The sequence below is a fragment of the Gobius niger genome (assembly GCF_951799975.1).
Source record: "Gobius niger genome assembly, chromosome: 12".
Lineage (NCBI taxonomy): Eukaryota > Metazoa > Chordata > Actinopteri > Gobiiformes > Gobiidae > Gobius > Gobius niger.
Genome location: NC_136863.1, coordinates 1685631 through 1704814, shown reverse-complemented (window position 1 = coordinate 1704814; position 19184 = coordinate 1685631). Strand labels below are relative to the sequence as shown.

The window sequence follows — 19184 nt, the reverse complement described above, 5'->3', positions numbered from 1 at the left end:
CTCATAGGTAACTGACAACCCCTCCTCCTCCAGCCCTGGGCTCATAGGTAACTGACAACCCCCTCCTCCTCCTCCAGCCCTGGGCTCATAGGTAACTGACAACCCCTCCTCCTCCAGCCCTGGGCTCATAGGTAACTGACAACCTCCTCCTCCTCCTCCAGCCCTGGGCTCATAGGTAACTGACAACCCCCTCCTCCTCCAGCCCCGGGCTCATAGGTAACTGACAACCCCCTCCTCCTCCAGCCCCGGGCTCATAGGTAACTGACAACCCCCTCCTCCTCCAGCCCTGGGCTCATAGGTAACTGACAACCACCCCCTCCTCCAGCCCTGGGCTCATAGGTAACTGACAACCTCCTCCTCCTCCTCCAGCCCTGGGCTCATAGGTAACTGACAACCCCCTCCTCCTCCAGCCCTGGGCTCATAGGTAACTGACAACCACCCCCTCCTCCAGCCCTGGGCTCATAGGTAACTGACAACCCCCCCCTCCTCCAGCCCTGGGCTCATAGGTAACTGACAACCCCCTCCTCCTCCTCCAGCCCTGGGCTCATAGGTAACTGACAACCACCCCCTCCTCCTCCAGCCCTGGGCTCATAGGTAACTGACAACCCCCTCCTCCTCCTCCAGCCCTGGGCTCATAGGTAACTGACAACCACCCCCCTCCTCCAGCCCCGGGCTCATAGGTAACTGACAACCACCCCCTCCTCCAGCCCCGGGCTCATAGGTAACTGACAACCCCCTCCTCCTCCTCCAGCCCTGGGCTCATAGGTAACAGACAACCCCCTCCTCCAGCCCTGGGCTCATAGGTAACTGACAACCCCCTCCTCCTCCAGCCCCGGGCTCATAGGTAACTGACAACCACCCCCTCCTCCAGCCCTGGGCTCATAGGTAACAGACAACCCCCTCCTCCTCCAGCCCTGGGCTCATAGGTAACAGACAACCCCCTCCTCCTCCTCCAGCCCCGGGCTCATAGGTAACTGACAACCCCTCCTCCTCCAGCCCCGGGCTCATAGGTAACTGACAACCCCCTCCTCCTCCAGCCCCGGGCTCATAGGTAACTGACAACCCCCCCCTCCTCCAGCCCCGGGCTCATAGGTAACTGACAACCCCCCCCTCCTCCTCCAGCCCCGGGCTCATAGGTAACTGACAACCCCCTCCTCCTCCTCCAGCCTTGGGCTCATAGGTAACTGACAACCCCCCCCTCCTCCAGCCCCGGGCTCATAGGTAACTGACAACCCCCTCCTCCTCCAGCCCCCCAGAGACTCTCTAGTCTCTAAGTATATATTTTATTGAGCTGCAGCGTCTCGCCCAATGGCCGCTGGCTGCTCTGCTTTATGACCACGACACTGGGGGCCGCCATTGCTGTAGTGCCTCCATATCGCCACTAGGCCCCCATTGAAAAGCATTGGAGTTTAGACACGTTAAAAACAACTTTAACGCCTGGTTTCTATTTTTTCAACACGAGACTAGATCTTCCTCCTGAGATAACGCTGGGTTAGTCACAATATATGAAACCAGGCTGGTTTTCGTAAGAAGAATTTCTTCTACACGTCACGCAAGGGCGGAGTCTACAGTGAAGATCCCGCCCTTATGCCCTTTTTAGGAACATGCTTCGTCAGAGCTGGGGAGGAGGAGTCTGTAAATCCTCCACGACTTCCCCCTCGACCGTGGTCATTATGGTAAACGGGGAGGAGTGAGGAGAAGACGTCCATCATTTTTTACAGTCTATGGTCTTGCCTTAAGGAACATGAACTGAGATGTTCTTGTGTTTTCTGCCCCTGAGATGTTCTTGTTTTCTGCCCCTGAGATGTTCTTGTGTTTTCTGCCTCTGAGATGTTCTTGTTTTCTGCCCCTGAGATGTTCTTGTGTTTTCTGCCTCTGAGATGTTCTTGTTTTCTGCCCCTGAGATGTTCCTGTGTTCTCTGCCCCTGAGATGTTCTTGTTTTCTGCCCCTCAGGAGTGGACCTCCTGGTGGAGCAGCCTCTCACCACAGACTGCCTCATGTCTCTGGTGGAGCTGACCCGCTTCGAGACGCTCACGCCCCGCTTCAGAGACGCTCACGCCCCGCTTCAGCGCCACAGTGCCGCCCTGCTGGGTGGAGGTGCAGCAGGAGCAGCAGCAGCGGAGGCACCCCCAGCACCTCCACCAGCAGCACCACGGAGACGCCGCGCAGCACACGCGCACCTGGAAGCTGCAGACCGACAGGTGCGAGATGTTCAGTCCGAGGACCCCGCTCCACAGACTCGGGCGTGTCTTTGGCGTGTTTATTAACGTGTTTCTGGTCTGTGCAGCTCGAGCTGGGACGAGCACGTGTTCGAGCTGGTCCTCCCCAAGGCCTGCATGGTGGGACACGTGGACTTTAAGTTTGTGCTGAACTCCAACATCGTGAACATTCCTCAGATCCAGGTCACGCTGCTGAAGAACAAGGCCCCGGGACTCGGCAAAGTGAACGGTGAGCGCCGTGGGGGGAATGTGCAGACGTTACTGGGACGTTTCTCCTTTACACAACATCTGCACTGTAGAAGCTCCGCCTCCAAACTCAGGCTTCTACCGAAAATGGATGTTTTTTACCCCAAAAAACTCGGCCACATTTGTATTTGTACAGATTTAACAGCGAGCGTATTCAAAAACTAAACAATTTCACAATTTAAACCGAGCTCTATCCCTTTAAAGAGGGGGTGTTCTGCTTTTGTCAGTCCCATAGCTCCAGTCTATATCACACTACAATGATGACAAACCTTCTGTTGGTCTGTAAATGCAGTAAATTAGAATAACTGCCTTGTATAAAATGTCTCTCTCAAAATGGCTGTAGTGAATGTCTTGAAATAGGCCTCTGTCTCTTTAAGAACCTCTGAGCCTTTAGACACGCCCCCTCCACACGCTGTCTGTGGCATCAGTGGGGAGGGGGTTCTGCTGAGGAGCAGTGGTCGGTTACTCGGCTGGTGACCAAAGCTCGGAGGCGTCTCCAGGAGGTGGGGGCGTCCCTAGGAGGACTCAGGCAAACCTATCCCTAAAATGGCCGCCATCAGAGTTTTTACAGATTACTCAGAAATACGTGAATGTGCCAAGGCAACACTTCAGCCATGTTTTTAATGAGGGAGTGACAGAATAACATGATGGAATGCTTGAAAAAGTCCATTTTGCAGAATACCCCCCCTTTAAAGCTTGGTCATTCAGAATATATGCATATATATATATTTTTTTCATCTTGAATGACTTTTAGCAGTTTTGTCTTCGATTTGAGTCTAATGTCAAGAAATCTGTCCCTGGGGCAAGAAATTTACACTTAGATTAACCCCTTAACTCCCGCCTGAACCGAGCACTTTTTCTCCAGTTTGGCTTTACCCCAGTCCAAAAGCCTCTGGGAAAAAGGGGTGAAAATAGCGACAGAAGTGAGACGAAAATAATGATGGAAATGTGACAAAAAAAGTGACGACAAATTGATGAAAAAGTGGCAATAAAATTACAAAAATGTCACAAGAAATTGACAAAAAATTGGCCAAAAAAACAACAAAAATGTGACAAAAAATGACAAAAATGTGACAAAAAAGTTACAAAAATGAGTTGAATACCCAACAAAAAAATGATGGAAAAAAAGTCTGATGACGTGAGGAAAAACATCCTCTCGGTTCAGGCGGGAGTTAAGAGGTTAAACTGAAAGAAAATCACTGAACTCACCTGTGTAATTACTTTGTCATCACATGGAACATGTAAGTCCAGGTAATTACACTTGAAAGCACGAGCTTTAATGCCTGTGTACAAAGGATAATGAAGGTGCACATCATGTACGACGTGTAACAAAGGCTCACCTGCCCTTTATAAAGCTGCCACGTCTATGTGACACAAGCGCCTTTGTTACACTCTGTGCCCCTTTAATAAACCTTGCACTTTAACATGTAATTACCTGTACTTGTGTAATTACTACATGGAACTCGCAAGCTGTGTCTAAAGTGTTCCAAAAATAATCTTCATTTACTTGAAAAGAAACTGTTGTATAGTGTACCGTGATCTAAGTGTAAATATTTTGCCCCAAGAACAGATTTCTTCAAACTAAGCTCAAATCAAAGACAAATTTACTAAAGAAACTAAGAAAATTAAGAAATTAAGAAACTAAAAACAAACTCTTATTTGAAGCTATCGTCTTACAGTGTATGTAAATATAAAGTGACTGAAAACGAGCCTCATGTTTATGTCCATCTACAGCAAAGGTTTAAAGTGATTTACAAAAATTAAGTTTTTCACCTGCCGCGTCTCGTTTTAAAACGCTTTCGTCTGTGATTTTTTTTAAATGTAGGATAAAAGCAATTTTGGGACAAAGAACTTCAAACATGAAGTCGCTCTCAGTGGTTTGTAAAGTGAAATCCCTCCATTCTTTGGCCGCTTCTTTTGGAGGTTAATTTGTGCTAAACATGAATGATTAGTGACGCTTGTAAACTCTGACGTCTAAAGCAGGGGTTCTCAACCTGGGGGTCGGGACCCCCAAGGGGGTCGTGAGACAAATTTGGGGGGTCGCCAAAGCATATAGATAAAAATGTATATTTTAATATTATTATGATGGTGTTGCTATTATACTAGGGTGCCATTATTTGTTGTAAATTTGAATCATTTTATTTTAGCCGTTGTTTTGTCTTTGTTTTCTTTAGAATTATATAGGTTAACCCGTTAACTCCCGCCTGAACCGAGCACATTTTCTCATTCAGTTTGGCTTTACCCCAATCCAAAAGCTTCTGGAAAAAAAGCTGTCAAAATAGTAAGAAAACTTGTGAAACTTACGAAAACAATGATGGAAATGTGACAAAAAAGCGAGAAAACATTGACAAAAAAGTGACGAAAAACTGATGCAAAAATGTCACAAGAAATTGACAAAAAAATTACGAAAAAATGACAAAATGTGACAAAAAAATTACAAAAAATTGACAAAAATGTGACAAAAAATTGACAAAAATGTGACAAAAAATTACAATTTTTTTTATAAAAATGTGACAAAAAAATGACAAAAAAGTTACAAAAATGAGTTGAATACCCAACAAAAAAAATGATGGAAAAAAAACTGATGACATGAGGAAAAAGATCCTCTCGGTTCTTCGAGTTAAGAGGTTAATGTCCCTGTTTTTCCCATGGTCTGACCTAGGCGGGGGTCACGCTCCTAATTAACTGTTATAATGGGGGTCGCGGCTCCAAAAGGTTGAGAACCACTGGTCTAAAGTGTGGTGTCAGTTTCTGTTTGGACATTGAAGCTCATATTTAGAAAACTTGAGTTGAGATAAAGCAGATTTAGTCCCGGCGTTGATGAAGCCCACTTTTAAACCATCTCCTGTGTTCCTCAGAGACCCCAGTGGACCGGCCCATCTCCTTCCCCCTGACCAGCCTCCACTCAAACGGAGAGAGGAACGGCCCCCCTCTGCTGCCGGACTTCCAGGAGGACATCCAGTTCATGGACATCGAGGACACCAGCGGTACGGGCCTCCCCGGGTCCCAGAGCATTATCCCTGAAGTGTATCTGAGCGGCCGTGTCTCCTCCACAGGTTCCATGCTGTGCCCGTTCCTGGAGGAGCACCGCGAGGACATCCTGTGTGGGCCCGTGTGGTTGGCCAGTGGGCTGGACCTGTCTGGCCACGCGGGAATGATCAGCCTCACCAGCCCCAAACTCGTCAAAGGTACGAACAGAAGAACCACAAAGCCAGTCAGAGAGACTCACGGCGGGTTCCTCCTTAACATCTTCGTTTTCGCTCTGTCGGAGTAAAACACAGTCCAATCATCACGTTTTCTCTGAGGATTTTCAGGAAGTGACTCCAACATGGCTGTTTTTTCATTCACAAATGCTGCAAAATACTACAAGGCCTTAAATGTTATTGAAAAGCTGGCATTAAATTTTTACTAGGGGTGTTGAAAAATATCGATCCACCGATATATCGCGATATCACGTCGTGCGCCTGTATCGATATTTAACCTCTTAACTCCCACCTGAACGGATCACATTTTCTCCAGTTTGGCTTTACCCTAATCAAAAAGCTGCTTGAGAAAAAAGCACCAAAACAGCCACAAAGAAATGAGAAGAAAGCAAGGATGTAAAAGCAACAAAAAAATGACAAAAATGTGACAAAAATTCAACAAAAATGTGACAAAAATTCAACAAAAATGTGACAAAAAATTCAACAAAAATGTGACAAAAATTCAACAAAAATTCAACAAAAATGTGACAAAAATTCAACAAAAATGTGACAAAAAATTCAACAAAAATGTGACAAAAAATTCAACAAAAATGTGACAAAAATTCAACAAAAATGTGACAAAAATTCAACAAAAATTCAACAAAAATGTGACAAAAATTCAACAAAAATTCAACAAAAATGTGACAAAAATTCAACAAAAATGTGACAAAAATTCAACAAAAATGTGACAAAAATTCAACAAAAATGTGACAAAAATTCAACAAAAATGTGACAAAAAATTCAACAAAAATGTGACAAAGATGTGACAAAAATTCAACAAAAATGTGACAAAAAATTCAACAAAAATGTGACAAAAAATCAACAAAAAATCAACAAAAACTCAACCAAGAAGTGACAAAAATTCAACAAAAAAGTGACAAAAAAGTGACAAAAAGTCAACCAACAAGTGACCAAAAAAAAAAAAGTGACAAAAACTCAACAAAAATGTAAAAAAAAAAAAAAAACACACAAAAAGGTCAGACAACCCAGCAACAATGCAAGGAAAAAGATCAGTTTTGCGGGTCTTAGCTTTCAAATAAGGTGTTACGCAGGTTACATAGCCAAAGAGGACAGCATGCATTCGGTTTAGGCGGGTGGTAAGAGGTGAAACATCTGTTTTTGGGGGAAATATTCATAGCAGCGTCTCGCTTTGGTCCTGCACTTTTACTCCCGCCCACTAGATGGCAGCGCAGCCCGCTTGAGTAACACTAGAATCTAGTGAGAGTTGGAGAAACACAGGAGTAGTTCTACCATGGAGGAGAAGGAGCTCTGAGACGCTCCGGGCTCTGTTAAAACTCTACATTTGGCCTCACTTTGGCTTTTACAGCAAAGACCCAAAGCTGGATTATTGGCTTGTTGCACAATGTGGCTACGCTAGTTCCTCTGAGCTGAAGTTGTGGGCGCTAGTACTTCCTGTTTGTATTCATTTCCATTAAGATGAGCTTAGACCCGTTCGAATCATGGTATTTCCTACAGATTCTTTGGTGGACAGTGAGTTCCTGGTAGATGATCACTTCCTGCAGGTTAACGAGTTGCTGCACAGTGTAAATATTTCTGGAGAGGAGACGTCTATGTTTATAAGGATCAGTGACATTAATTTCATGCATTATACAATTTGAAATGGTTCCTTTTTATTACATTAAATTTTTTAGACCATTTTAGCCTTTACCTTCAAGACAAACTGTCAATCCTTTATGATCACAGGTGTCTCCTCTGAACTCGTTACATCAAGATTTGAACACACAGTAAATTATCATCTACCGGGAACTCACTACCCATAACATAATCTTTAGAAAATATGATTTTTCCAGGAAAAAAATACAGACAGGAAGTACTGGCGCTCACAACTTCAGGTCAGAGGAACTAGCATAGCCAATTACGAGAGCCACAGCTGTGTGCAGATGTTGCTGAGTGTGTCAGAGGATTTAGCTTCGTAGCATTTTATTACGGCATAAAACGAGGCCTGAGGGAAAACTAAACACAGCAGCTCAGGTTAAACTTGTGTCTCACCGCTGCAGAACTACAAGTTATACATGAGATGCTGTGTTTAGTTTCCCCTCGGCTTCATTTGTGCTAATGCTAATGCTAACACTAAGATGAGCGCTTTAGTCACGGTGATGCCCGTGTTGTCGGATTATGTCCCTGATCTACGAGTGACTCCCGTTGTGGATCAGGTTTTAAATACCCCGTCTGAGTAACGGATGAAACAGAACTGAGTCCGTTTCATCCATAACAGTGATTACTGATCGCTAATCCTGACTATAGAAATACTCCTCAGTTTAGTTGGGTTCAATACGAGTCTGTTTTCTGTTTAAAGTGACATAATCACCATAAAACACCACAGTCACGAGCACAAAAGCATTCAGACAAGGCGATACTCACCCCTTTACTGCAGAAGTTTATCGAAAACATGTTGATCACAATTCATATTCAGCTGTTTTCATTTTCTGTGTAAAATGTGTTTTCCGCAGGGATGGCCGGAGGGAAGTACCGCTCGTTCCTGGTCCATATCAAAGCGGTCACAGATAAGAGTTTAGAGGACAGCCCTCGCCCCGTGGTCCGCATGCCCAGCTCCAAACCTCAGGGCTCCAAAGGCCACTCTCTGTCCACGCTGCTGCAGAGGGCGCAGGCGTCCAAGGTGAGCGCGTCGGCAAACCTCCTCGTGAATGTTCCTTCATCGCAAACGCCTCAAAGCTTCCTGTGGCTGAAGGAAGATCTCATGTGTTTCCAGGAGAAAGTGTCAGGAGTGAAGTCTGAGGCGGCCACTCCATCCAAGAAAGTGGAGAACCTCAGAGGCTGCGACCTTCTGCAGGAGGTCTCCGTAACAATCCGCCGCTTCAAGAAGACGTCTATAACCAAAGAGAGGTACGGTCGGACTATCCTCAGACTATCCTCAGACTATCCTCAGACTATCCTCAGACTATCCTCAGCCTATCCTCAGACAATCATTAGACAATCATCAGACTCTCATCAGACTCTCATCAGACTCTCCTCAGACTCTCCTCAGACTCTCCTCAGACTCTCCTCAGACTCTCCTCAGGCTATCCTCAGACTATCCTCAGACTCTCCTCAGACTATCCTCAGACTATCCTCAGACTATCCTCAGACTCTCCTCAGACTCTCCTCAGACTCTCCTCAGACTCTCCTCAGACTCTCCTCAGACTCTCCTCAGGCTATCCTCAGACTATCCTCAGACTCTCCTCAGACTATCCTCAGACTATCCTCAGACTCTCCTCAGACTCTCCTCAGACTCTCCTCAGACTCTCCTCAGACTCTCCTCAGACTCTCCTCAGACTCTCCTCAGACTCTCCTCAGACTCTCCTCAGACTCTCCTCAGGCTATCCTCAGACTCTCCTCAGACTCTCCTCAGACTCTCCTCAGACTCTCCTCAGGCTATCATCAGGCTATCATCAGGCTATCCTCAGACTATCCTCAGACTCTCCTCAGACTCTCCTCAGACTCTCCTCAGACTATCCTCAGGCTCTCCTCAGACTCTCCTCAGACTATCCTCAGGCTCTCCTCAGACTCTCCTCAGACTCTCCTCAGACAATCATTAGACTATCATCAGGCTATCCTCAGACTATCCTCAGACTATCCTCAGACTATCCTCAGACTATCCTCAGACTATCCTCAGACTATCCTCAGACTATCCTCAGACTATCCTCAGGCTATCCTCAGGCTATCATCAGGCTATCCTCAGACTCTCCTCAGACTCTCCTCAGACTCTCCTCAGACTCTCCTCAGACTCTCCTCAGACTCTCCTCAGACTCTCCTCAGACTCTCCTCAGACTCTCCTCAGACTCTCCTCAGACTCTCCTCAGACTCTCCTCAGGCTATCATCAGGCTATCATCAGGCTATCATCAGACTATCCTCAGACTATCCTCAGACTATCCTCAGACTATCCTCAGACTATCCTCAGACTCTCCTCAGACTCTCCTCAGACTCTCCCCAGGCTATCCTCAGGCTATCCTCAGGCTCTCCTCAGACTCTCCTCAGGCTATCATCAGGCTATCATCAGGCTATCCTCAGACTATCCTCAGACTATCCTCAGACTATCCTCAGACTATCCTCAGACTATCCTCAGACTATCCTCAGACTATCCTCAGACTATCCTCAGACTATCCTCAGACTATCCTCAGACTATCCTCAGACTCTCCTCAGACTCTCCTCAGACTCTCCTCAGACTCTCCTCAGACTCTCCTCAGACTCTCCTCAGACTCTCCTCAGACTCTCCTCAGACTCTCCTCAGACTCTCCTCAGACTCTCCTCAGACTCTCCTCAGATTCTCCTCAGGCTATCCTCAGACTCTCCTCAGACTCTCCTCAGACTCTCCTCAGACTATCCTCAGACTCTCCTCAGACTCTCCTCAGACTCTCCTCAGACTCTCCTCAGACTCTCCTCAGACTCTCCTCAGACTCTCCTCAGACTCTCCTCAGACTCTCCTCAGACTCTCCTCAGACTCTCCTCAGACTCTCCTCAGACTCTCCTCAGACTCTCCTCAGACTCTCCTCAGACTCTCCTCAGACTCTCCTCAGATTATCCTCAGATTATCCTCAGACTATCACCAGACTATCACCAGACTATCACCAGACTATCACCAGACTCTCATCAGACTCTCCTCAGACTCTCCTCAGACTCTCCTCAGACTCTCCTCAGACTCTCCTCAGACTCTCCTCAGACTCTCCTCAGACTCTCCTCAGACTCTCCTCAGACTATCCTCAGACTATCACCAGACTCTCCTCAGACTCTCCTCAGACTCTCCTCAGACTATCATCAGACTATCACCAGACTATCACCAGACTCTCCTCAGACTCTCCTCAGACTATCCTCAGGCTATCCTCAGGCTATCCTCAGGCTATCATCAGGCTATCATCAGACTATCCTCAGACTCTCCTCAGACTCTCCTCAGACTCTCCTCAGACTCTCCTCAGACTCTCCTCAGACTCTCCTCAGACTCTCCTCAGACTCTCCTCAGACTATCCTCAGACTATCCTCAGGCTATCATCAGGCTATCATCAGACTATCCTCAGACTCTCCTCAGACTCTCCTCAGACTCTCCTCAGACTCTCCTCAGACTCTCCTCAGACTCTCCTCAGACTCTCCTCAGACTCTCCTCAGACTCTCCTCAGACTCTCCTCAGACTCTCCTCAGACTCTCCTCAGACTCTCCTCAGACTCTCCTCAGACTCTCCTCAGACTCTCCTCAGACTCTCCTCAGACTCTCCTCAGACTATCCTCAGACTATCACCAGACTCTTCTCAGACTCTCCTCAGACTCTCCTCAGACTATCATCAGACTATCACCAGACTATCACCAGACTCTCCTCAGACTCTCCTCAGACTATCCTCAGGCTATCCTCAGACTATCCTCAGACTATCCTCAGGCTATCATCAGGCTATCATCAGACTATCCTCAGACTCTCCTCAGACTCTCCTCAGACTCTCCTCAGACTCTCCTCAGACTCTCCTCAGACTCTCCTCAGACTCTCCTCAGACTCTCCTCAGACTCTCCTCAGACTATCCTCAGACTCTCCTCAGACTCTCCTCAGACTATCCTCAGACTCTCCTCAGACTATCCTCAGACTATCCTCAGACTCAGAACCATCCCTGACTAACAAGCGCGTTGTGTCCCCGTCTCAGAGTGCAGAGGTGCGCCATGCTGCAGTTCCCCGACTTCCACGAGAAGCTTCTGGAAACCCTGTGCCGTCGGAGCGAGGGCTGCACTGAGCACGCCCAGAGCCTGATCCTCGACGTGCTGTGCTGGCTCGCCGGGGTCTTCTCCAACGGGCCCTGCAGGTACAGTAAACTCGTACAGAGGATTTGTAGGATCAGGCTCGGAGCTAACGGTGTTTGTTTTCTCCTCTGACCTTCTCTGACCTCCTCGTCTGGTCTCCACAGTCTGAAGGAGGGGAAGGAGGCCCTGCTGCTGAAAACCCGCCTCAGACTCTCGGACATCGTCAGAGTTTGCTTCTTCGAGGCCGGACGCAGCGTCGCTCACAAATGCGCTCGTTTCCTCGCGCTTTGTATCAGGTACGGCTCCGCCCTCAGTCCTCAGTCCTCAGTCCTCAGTCCTCAGTCCTCAGTCCTCAGTCCTCAGTCCTCAGTCCTCAGTCCTCAGTCCTCAGTCCTGGCCTCAGTCCTCAGTCCTCAGTCCTCAGTCCTCAGTCCTCAGTCCTCAGTCCTCAGTCCTCAGTCCTCAGTCCTCAGTCCTGGCCTCAGTCCTCAGTCCTCAGTCCTCAGTCCTCAGTCCTGGCCTCAGTCCTGGCTTCAGTCCTCAGTCCTGGCCTCAGTCCTGGCCTCAGTCCTCAGTCCTGGCCCCAGCCTCAATCCTGGCCTCAGTCCTCAGTCCTGGCCTCAGTCCTCAGTCCTGGCCTCAGTCCTGGCTCAGTCCTCAGTCCTGGCCTCAGTCCTGGCCTCAGTCCTGGCCTCAGTCCTGGCCTCAGTCCTGGCCTCAGTCCTGGCCTCAGTCCTGGCCTCAGTCCTGGCTCAGTCCTCAGTCCTGGCCTCAGTCCTGTCCTCAGTCCTCAGTCCTGGCCTCAGTCCTGTCCTCAGTCCTCAGTCCTGGCCTCAGTCCTGTCCTCAGTCCTCAGTCCTGGCCTCAGACCTGGCCTCAGTCCTCAGTCCTGGCCTCAGTCCTCAGTCCTCAGCCCTCAGTCCTGGCCCCAGCCTCAGTCCTCGGTCCTCAGTTCTGGCCCTGATCAGTCCTCAGTCCTCAGTCCTCAGTCCTCAGTCCTCAGTCCTCAGTCCTCAGTCCTCAGTCCTCAGTCCTCAGTCCTCAGTCCTCAGTCCTCAGTCCTGGCCTCAGTCCTGGCCTCAGTCCTGGCCTCAGTCCTCAGTCCTGGCCTCAGTCCTGGCCTCAGTCCTGGCCTCAGTCCTGGCCTCAGTCCTGGCCTCAGTCCTCAGTCCTGAGTCCTGGCCTCAGTCCTCAGTCCTGAGTCCTGGCCTCAGTCCTCAGTCCTGGCTCTAACGCTGACTCTTCTGTCCTGTTTGCCTCCGCAGTAACGGGAAAGGGGAGTCGACTCAGCAGGGGTTTGGAGTCAGCCTCCTCAAAGCTCTCATCGAGAATATGCCTTATCTTCCTGCAGCCGCCACCGGAGGTCAGTCTCAACTGTTAAACAATACCAGAATAATGTGGAAACAACGAAGAAAATAAAAAATCAGGGAAAACGTGGAAAGAAAATAAGAAACTATATGTGTAGCACTAAAAGTTAACGCTAACTGGCAAAAACAACTAGCCGCTGATTACTGGTGTAACACTGTTTATTGTCCCCCCAAAACACGGGAAAGGGTTCCGCCTTGACTTTAAAGTTAAAGCCCCAGTTCATGTGATGAACTTCTGAATATTGCCCCGTTCTTAACTCCCACCTGAACCGAGCACATTTTCTCCAGTTTGGCTTTAACCCAATCCAAAAGCTTCTGGAAAAAAGGTGTGAAAATAGCAACAAAACTGAGACGGAAACAAGGATGAAGATGTGACCAAAAAGTGAGAAAACTTTGATAAAAAAGTGACGAAAAAATGACCAAAATTGACAAAAAAATGACTAAAAAAATGACAAAAAAAGACAAAAAATAACAAAAAATGACCAAAAAAAATGACCAAAAATGTGACAAAAATATGACTAAAAATAACAAAAAAGTGACAAAAAATGTGACAAAAAATAAAAAAAAGACAAAAATGTGACAAAAAATAACCAAAAAAATGACAAAAAACAAACAAAAAATGTGACAAAAAATGTGACAAAAAAGTGACAAAAAATGTGACAAAAAAAGACAAAAAATAACAAAAAAATGACAAAAAATAACAAAAAAATGACAAAAAATAACAAAAAAATGACAAAAAATGGATTAAAAAAAAGACAAATTATTTATTATTTTATGTATTTTTTCTTTACGCTATTGATTTAACTATTTATTTATCTGTTTTGCCGCTGTTTTCTCCTTTTTTTTTTTTTCTGTTTATTGTCAAGACGAAAAAAAATGAAAATAAATAGTTAAAAAAAAAAAAAAGTTAAGGAGTTAAGAGGTTAAACATTAAGGTGAATAATTAGTTCCATGATTCTGTTCAGAAAGCATTAGCTTAGCTCCATTTATCCTGCAATCTCAGATTATTTTCTAACATAAATATATGTCTCATTAAGCATCAGAGTATATAATGAGAGATTAACTAATGACGGATAAAAAAAGCTCATGACAGACTTTTTACAGCCCTGAGAAATGATCCCGAGCGAAACCACAGACCGTTTTAGTGTAAGCTGGAGATGAAGAACGTCGTTAATCCTCTCGGTGTGTTCGCGTCTCCTCCAGGCTCCGTGTTCTGGTACTTCGTGCTGCTGAACTACGTGAAGGACGAGGACTTGGCGGGCTGCAGCTCGGCCTGTGCCTCGTTACTCACCGCCGTGTCCCGACAGCTGCAGGACCGCCTCACTCCACTGGAGGCGCTGTTGCAGACCCGGTAAACCCGCTTTTCTCCCTGAACATCTTAGTTTTCTTCATGTAGTACTTCCCAGTGTTTCTGATGAACGTTTCCTCGCTCTCCGCTGCCCCCTGCAGGTACGGCCTGTACAGCTCTCCCTTCGACCCGGTCCTGTTTGATTTGGAGGTGAGCGGCTCCACCTGTAAAAACGCCTACAACAGCAGCATCGGAGTCCAGTCTGACGAGATCGACCTCTCGGAAATACTCTCAGGTACGTCCTCTGCCTCTCCCCCCTCCTCCTCTCCCGTCTCCCCCTCCTCTGACGGTGTCTCTCCCCCTCCTCTGACGGTGTCTCTCCCCCTCCTCTGACTGTGTCTCTCCTCCTCTCCCGTCCCCCTCCTCTGACGGTGTCTCTCCTCCTCTGACGGTGTCTCTCCCCCTCCTCTGACGGTGTCTCTCCTCCTCTGACGGTGTCTCTCCTCCTCTGACGCTGTCTCTCCTCTCCCCCCTCCTCCCGTCTCCCCCTCCTCTCTCCTCTTCTCCCCCTCCTCTGACGGTGTCTCTCCTCCTCTCCCGTCTCCCCCTCCTCTGATGGTGTCTCTCCTCTCCCCCCTCCTCCCGTCTCCTCCCTCCTCTCTCCTCCTCTCCCCCTCCTCTGACGGTGTCTCTCCTCTCTCCTCCTCTGACGGTGTCTCTCCTCCTCCTCTGTCCTCCAGGGAACGGGAAGGTCAGCAGCTGTGCGGCGGCTGAAGGCAGCTTCACGGCTCTGACTGGCCTTCTGGAGGTGGAGCCGCTTCACTTCAGCTGCATCTCCACCAGCGACGGCACCAGAGTGGAGCGAGACGACGCCAGCATGTTCACTGGTAACGACAAAACGATTAGCTGATTCCCTGATATGGGTTTAGCTGATTTCCTGATGTGGGTTTAGCTGATTTCCTGATATGGGTTTAGCTGATTCCCTGATGTGGGTTTAGCTGATTCCCTGATGTGGGTTTAGCTGATTCCCTGATGTGGGTTAAGCCGATTCCCTGATGTGGGTTTAGCTGATTCCCTGATGTGGGTTTAGCTGATTCCCTGATGTGGGTTTAGCTGATTCCCTGATGTGGGTTTAGCTGATTCCCTGATGTTTAGCTGATTCCCTGATGTGGGTTTAGCTGATTCCCTGATGTGGGTTTATCTGATTCCCTGATGTGGGTTTAGCTGATTCCCTGATATGGGTTTAGCTGACTCCCTGATGTGGGTTTAGCGTATCCTTGATGTGGGCTTGTGTTTCCTGGTGGTGACCCTCCTGTGTGTGTTTGCAGTGAGTTCGTTCGGCGTCCCTCCCACCGTGGGGCCGCTCTCCTCTGCGTCTGTGGGCGAGGCGTCCACGGCGCTCAGCTCCGCGGCGCAGGTGGCGCTGCAGTCTCTGTCCCACGCCATGGTGTCCGCCGAGCAGCAGCTGCAGGTGCTGCAGGAGAAACAGCAGCAGCTGCTCAAGCTGCAGCAACAGGTGAGAGAGGGGACGATTAGAACAACACGATCTCACACTACAGGGGACGATTAGAACAACATGATCTCACACTACAGGGGACGATTAGAACAACATGATCTCACACTACAGGGAACGTTTAGAACAACATGATCTCACACTACAGGGGACGATTAGAACAACATGATCTACAGGGAACGATTAGAACAACATGATCTCACACTACAGGGGACGATTAGAACAATATGATCTACAGGGGACGATTAGAACAACATGATCTCACACTACAGGGGACGATTAGAACAACATGATCTACAGGGGACGATTAGAACAACATGATCTCACACTACAGGGGACGATTAGAACAACATGATCTCACACTACAGGGGACGATTAGAACAACATGATCTCACACTACAGGAGATGATTAGAACAATATGATCTCACACTACAGGGGACGATTAGAACAACATGATCTCACACTACAGGGGACGATTAGAACAATATGATCTCACACTACAGGGGACGATTATAACAACATGATCTCACACTACAGGGGAGGATTAGAACAACATGATCTCACACTACAGGGGAGGATTAGAACAACATGATCTCACACTACAGGGGACGATTAGAACAATATGATCTCACACTACAGGGGACGATTAGAACAACATGATCTCACACTACAGGGGAGGATTAGAACAACATGATCTCACACTACAGGAGAACGATTAGAACAAAATGATCTCACACTACAGGGGACGATTAGAACAAAATGATCTCACACTACAGGGAACGATTAGAACAACATGAACTCACACTACAGGAGAACGATTAGAACAACATGAACTCACACTACAGGGGACGATTAGAACAACATGATCTACAGGGGACGATTAGAACAACATGATCTCACACTACAGGAGAACGATTAGAACAACATGATCTCACACTACAGGGGACGATTAGAACAACATGATCTCACAGTACAGGGAACGATTAGAACAACATGATCTCACACTACAGGGGACGATTAGAACAACATGATTTCACAGTACAGGAGAACGATTAGAACAACATGATCTCACAGTACAGGGGACGATTAGAACAACATGATCTCACTACAGGGGACGATTAGAACAACATGATCTCACTACAGGGGACAATTAGAACAACATGATCTCACACTACAGGGGACGATTAGAACAACATGATCTCACACTACAGGGGACGATTAGAACAACATGATCTCACTACAGGGGACGATTAGAACAACGTGATCTCACACTACAGGGGACGATTAGAACAACATGATCTCACACTACAGGAAAGATTAACATCTCAAGGTTTTAGAATACGTCCTGAACGGGAAAAGGAGCACTGTTAGATTCTGGGAAAGGATCAGGGAAAGTGTGGAAACAAAGATCAGCTCTAAAATGTACAGTCAATGTTTGACCTGCTGCACCTTATGCCGATGAGTTACACCGAATTTAAAGTAATGGTCTGTAAGTTTGCGTAGTGAGTTGAAAGCTGTGACCAAAAGTAACGTTCACTTCACTGATGCGGTGGTTTTGTTACAGTTGTATCATTAGCTGCTCCTCCACTGGGGGGCGCCATTACTGTCTTCATCTCACATATGAACTCGTAGCAGTCTTGAAGATTCTGAGTTTACAAATTCAAGTGGCGTTTCAATGCATTTTTCCAAGTGGGGGGTGGGATAGTGTGCAAAAAGGAGGAGAGCAGGAACAGAATTTTATCAAAGTAACTGATCAAGCTCCGCCCCCTCTATCCTGATTGGACCTGACAGGACACGGGAAGCTTGTGTCATTGGTCTGCAAAGGGAGGGACTTAAGAAAAAATAATATTCTGTAGTGTACTAGACCCAGGCGTGTACGGCATCGATTAAATCTGTAAAAGATTAAATCTCTCAGACCATCACTTTAAATACTTAAAGAGGGGGTATTATGCTTTTTTCAGCCACATAGCACCAGTCTATATCACACTACAATGATGACGAAACCTTCTGTTGGTCTGTCAATGCAGTAAATTAGAATATCTGCCTTATATAAAATTGCTCTTTCAAAATGGCGTTAGCAAATGACTTGAAATAGGCCTCTGTCTCTTTAAGAACCTCTGACCCTTTCCGACACGCCCCCTCCACACGCTGTCTGTGGCATCACAACAACACTGCGCTCGTCTCAACAGTATTGAAACTACGATCGGTGCATTTTAATTTTTATTGTTGGAAAGGAGCTACTGTTTATCACTTTGTGAACAATGGCCACACAGGATATTATTTGGAGACGAACCTTCCACACCGGACGCTTGGAAGGGGCTCTTGCCTGAAAAATAACTGCTGTTTGGAGGCTCTCTCTTTGCATCTGCCATGCCCTATGGATCTCTAACTATACCCCCATGGACGACACCAGGATCTGCAGGAGCCCATACGATTCAAAAGACGGACATTATCTGTGCAAGTGGACAATGGTTTTTCGAGGTTACCCGTTAGCTTGTTATAATCGACTACAGCTCATTGTTGATGAAAAGTCTGCAATAAACCACAAATGTGTAAAGCCAGGCTCATTGTGTGATAATCGTAAAGGCTGCTTCGAGTAGTTGCTGCTTTATTGACATTATTTGTGCATAATATGCTGCCTGTTTTCAATGAATGTTGTGAAGGTGAAGGTTGTTAGCTTGTCGTGGCTAATAGTGCCTTAGCTCCGGGAGAAAACCACTCTGCTACGACTCACTGAAGTTGAAATGTGAGCAATAAACTACAAAATCAACAAGCCCGGCTCAGTGTGTGATCATCATAAAGGCTGCTTCAAGCAGTTGCCTGTTTTAGTGACGTTTTCAATGCATAATATGCTGCTTGTATTCAGTGAATTTTCCCGTTAGCTTATCGCGGCTAGCTTGTTAGCTCCGGGAGAAAAAACACTCGGCTACGACTCACTGTAGATGAAATGTGAGCAATAAACTACGAAATCAACAAGCCCGGCTCAGTGTGTGATCATCATAAAGGCTGCTTCAAGTAGTTGCCTGTTTTAGTGACGTTTTCAATGCATAATATGCTGCTTGTATTCAGTGAATTTTCCCGTTAGCTTGACGTGGCTAGCTTGTTAGCTCCGGGAGAAAGCCACTCGGCTATGACCCATTGTAGATGAAATGTGAGCAATAAACGTCCAAATCAACAAGCCAGGCTCCGTGTGTGATCATTGTTAAACGGTTCTTTATGTGTGTGGTGGTTTTATTGACTTTATGTGTGCATATTTCTCGTTTTCACGTGATGACTCGAGGTTTAGCTTAGCATTAGCTTTCTCCGGAGGCTCTGTGCATCATCAAGGCCCAGCGCAGAACCAGACACTGAAATAAGTGTTCTTGTCACCGGTTTTAATCCTGGGTGTTTCGGTAACAGAAACACTGATGTGTGTCTTTGTAAAGTCTGCTGTGGCTCCGTTTCACAACACATGAAGCTAAACCTCCATGATGACTCTGTTTGCATCTTAGGGCTAGACACTGCGGGAGGGGGTTCTGCTGAGGAGCAGTGGTTGGTTACTCGGCTGGTGACGAAAGGTCGGAGGCGTATCCTG

At 47.1% G+C, this 19184-nt stretch overlaps 1 protein-coding gene across 1 annotated transcript in view; it reads left to right on the top strand.

Annotated features, from left to right (window-relative positions):
* Positions 1 to 19184, top strand: part of LOC306971973 (dual E2 ubiquitin-conjugating enzyme/E3 ubiquitin-protein ligase BIRC6-like) — a gene marked incomplete at its 3' end in the record, with an annotated part of 107750 nt that overhangs the window by 23914 nt on the left and 64652 nt on the right. Inside the window, 14 exon segments of the mRNA XM_079568416.1 lie at positions 1955 to 2046; positions 2048 to 2275; positions 2278 to 2449; positions 5325 to 5453; positions 5523 to 5654; positions 8180 to 8346; positions 8440 to 8573; positions 11348 to 11503; positions 11606 to 11737; positions 12707 to 12804; positions 14012 to 14159; positions 14258 to 14391; positions 14837 to 14983; positions 15425 to 15612. Of these exon segments, the coding sequence (XP_079424542.1) occupies positions 1955 to 2046; positions 2048 to 2275; positions 2278 to 2449; positions 5325 to 5453; positions 5523 to 5654; positions 8180 to 8346; positions 8440 to 8573; positions 11348 to 11503; positions 11606 to 11737; positions 12707 to 12804; positions 14012 to 14159; positions 14258 to 14391; positions 14837 to 14983; positions 15425 to 15612 (2057 nt within the window).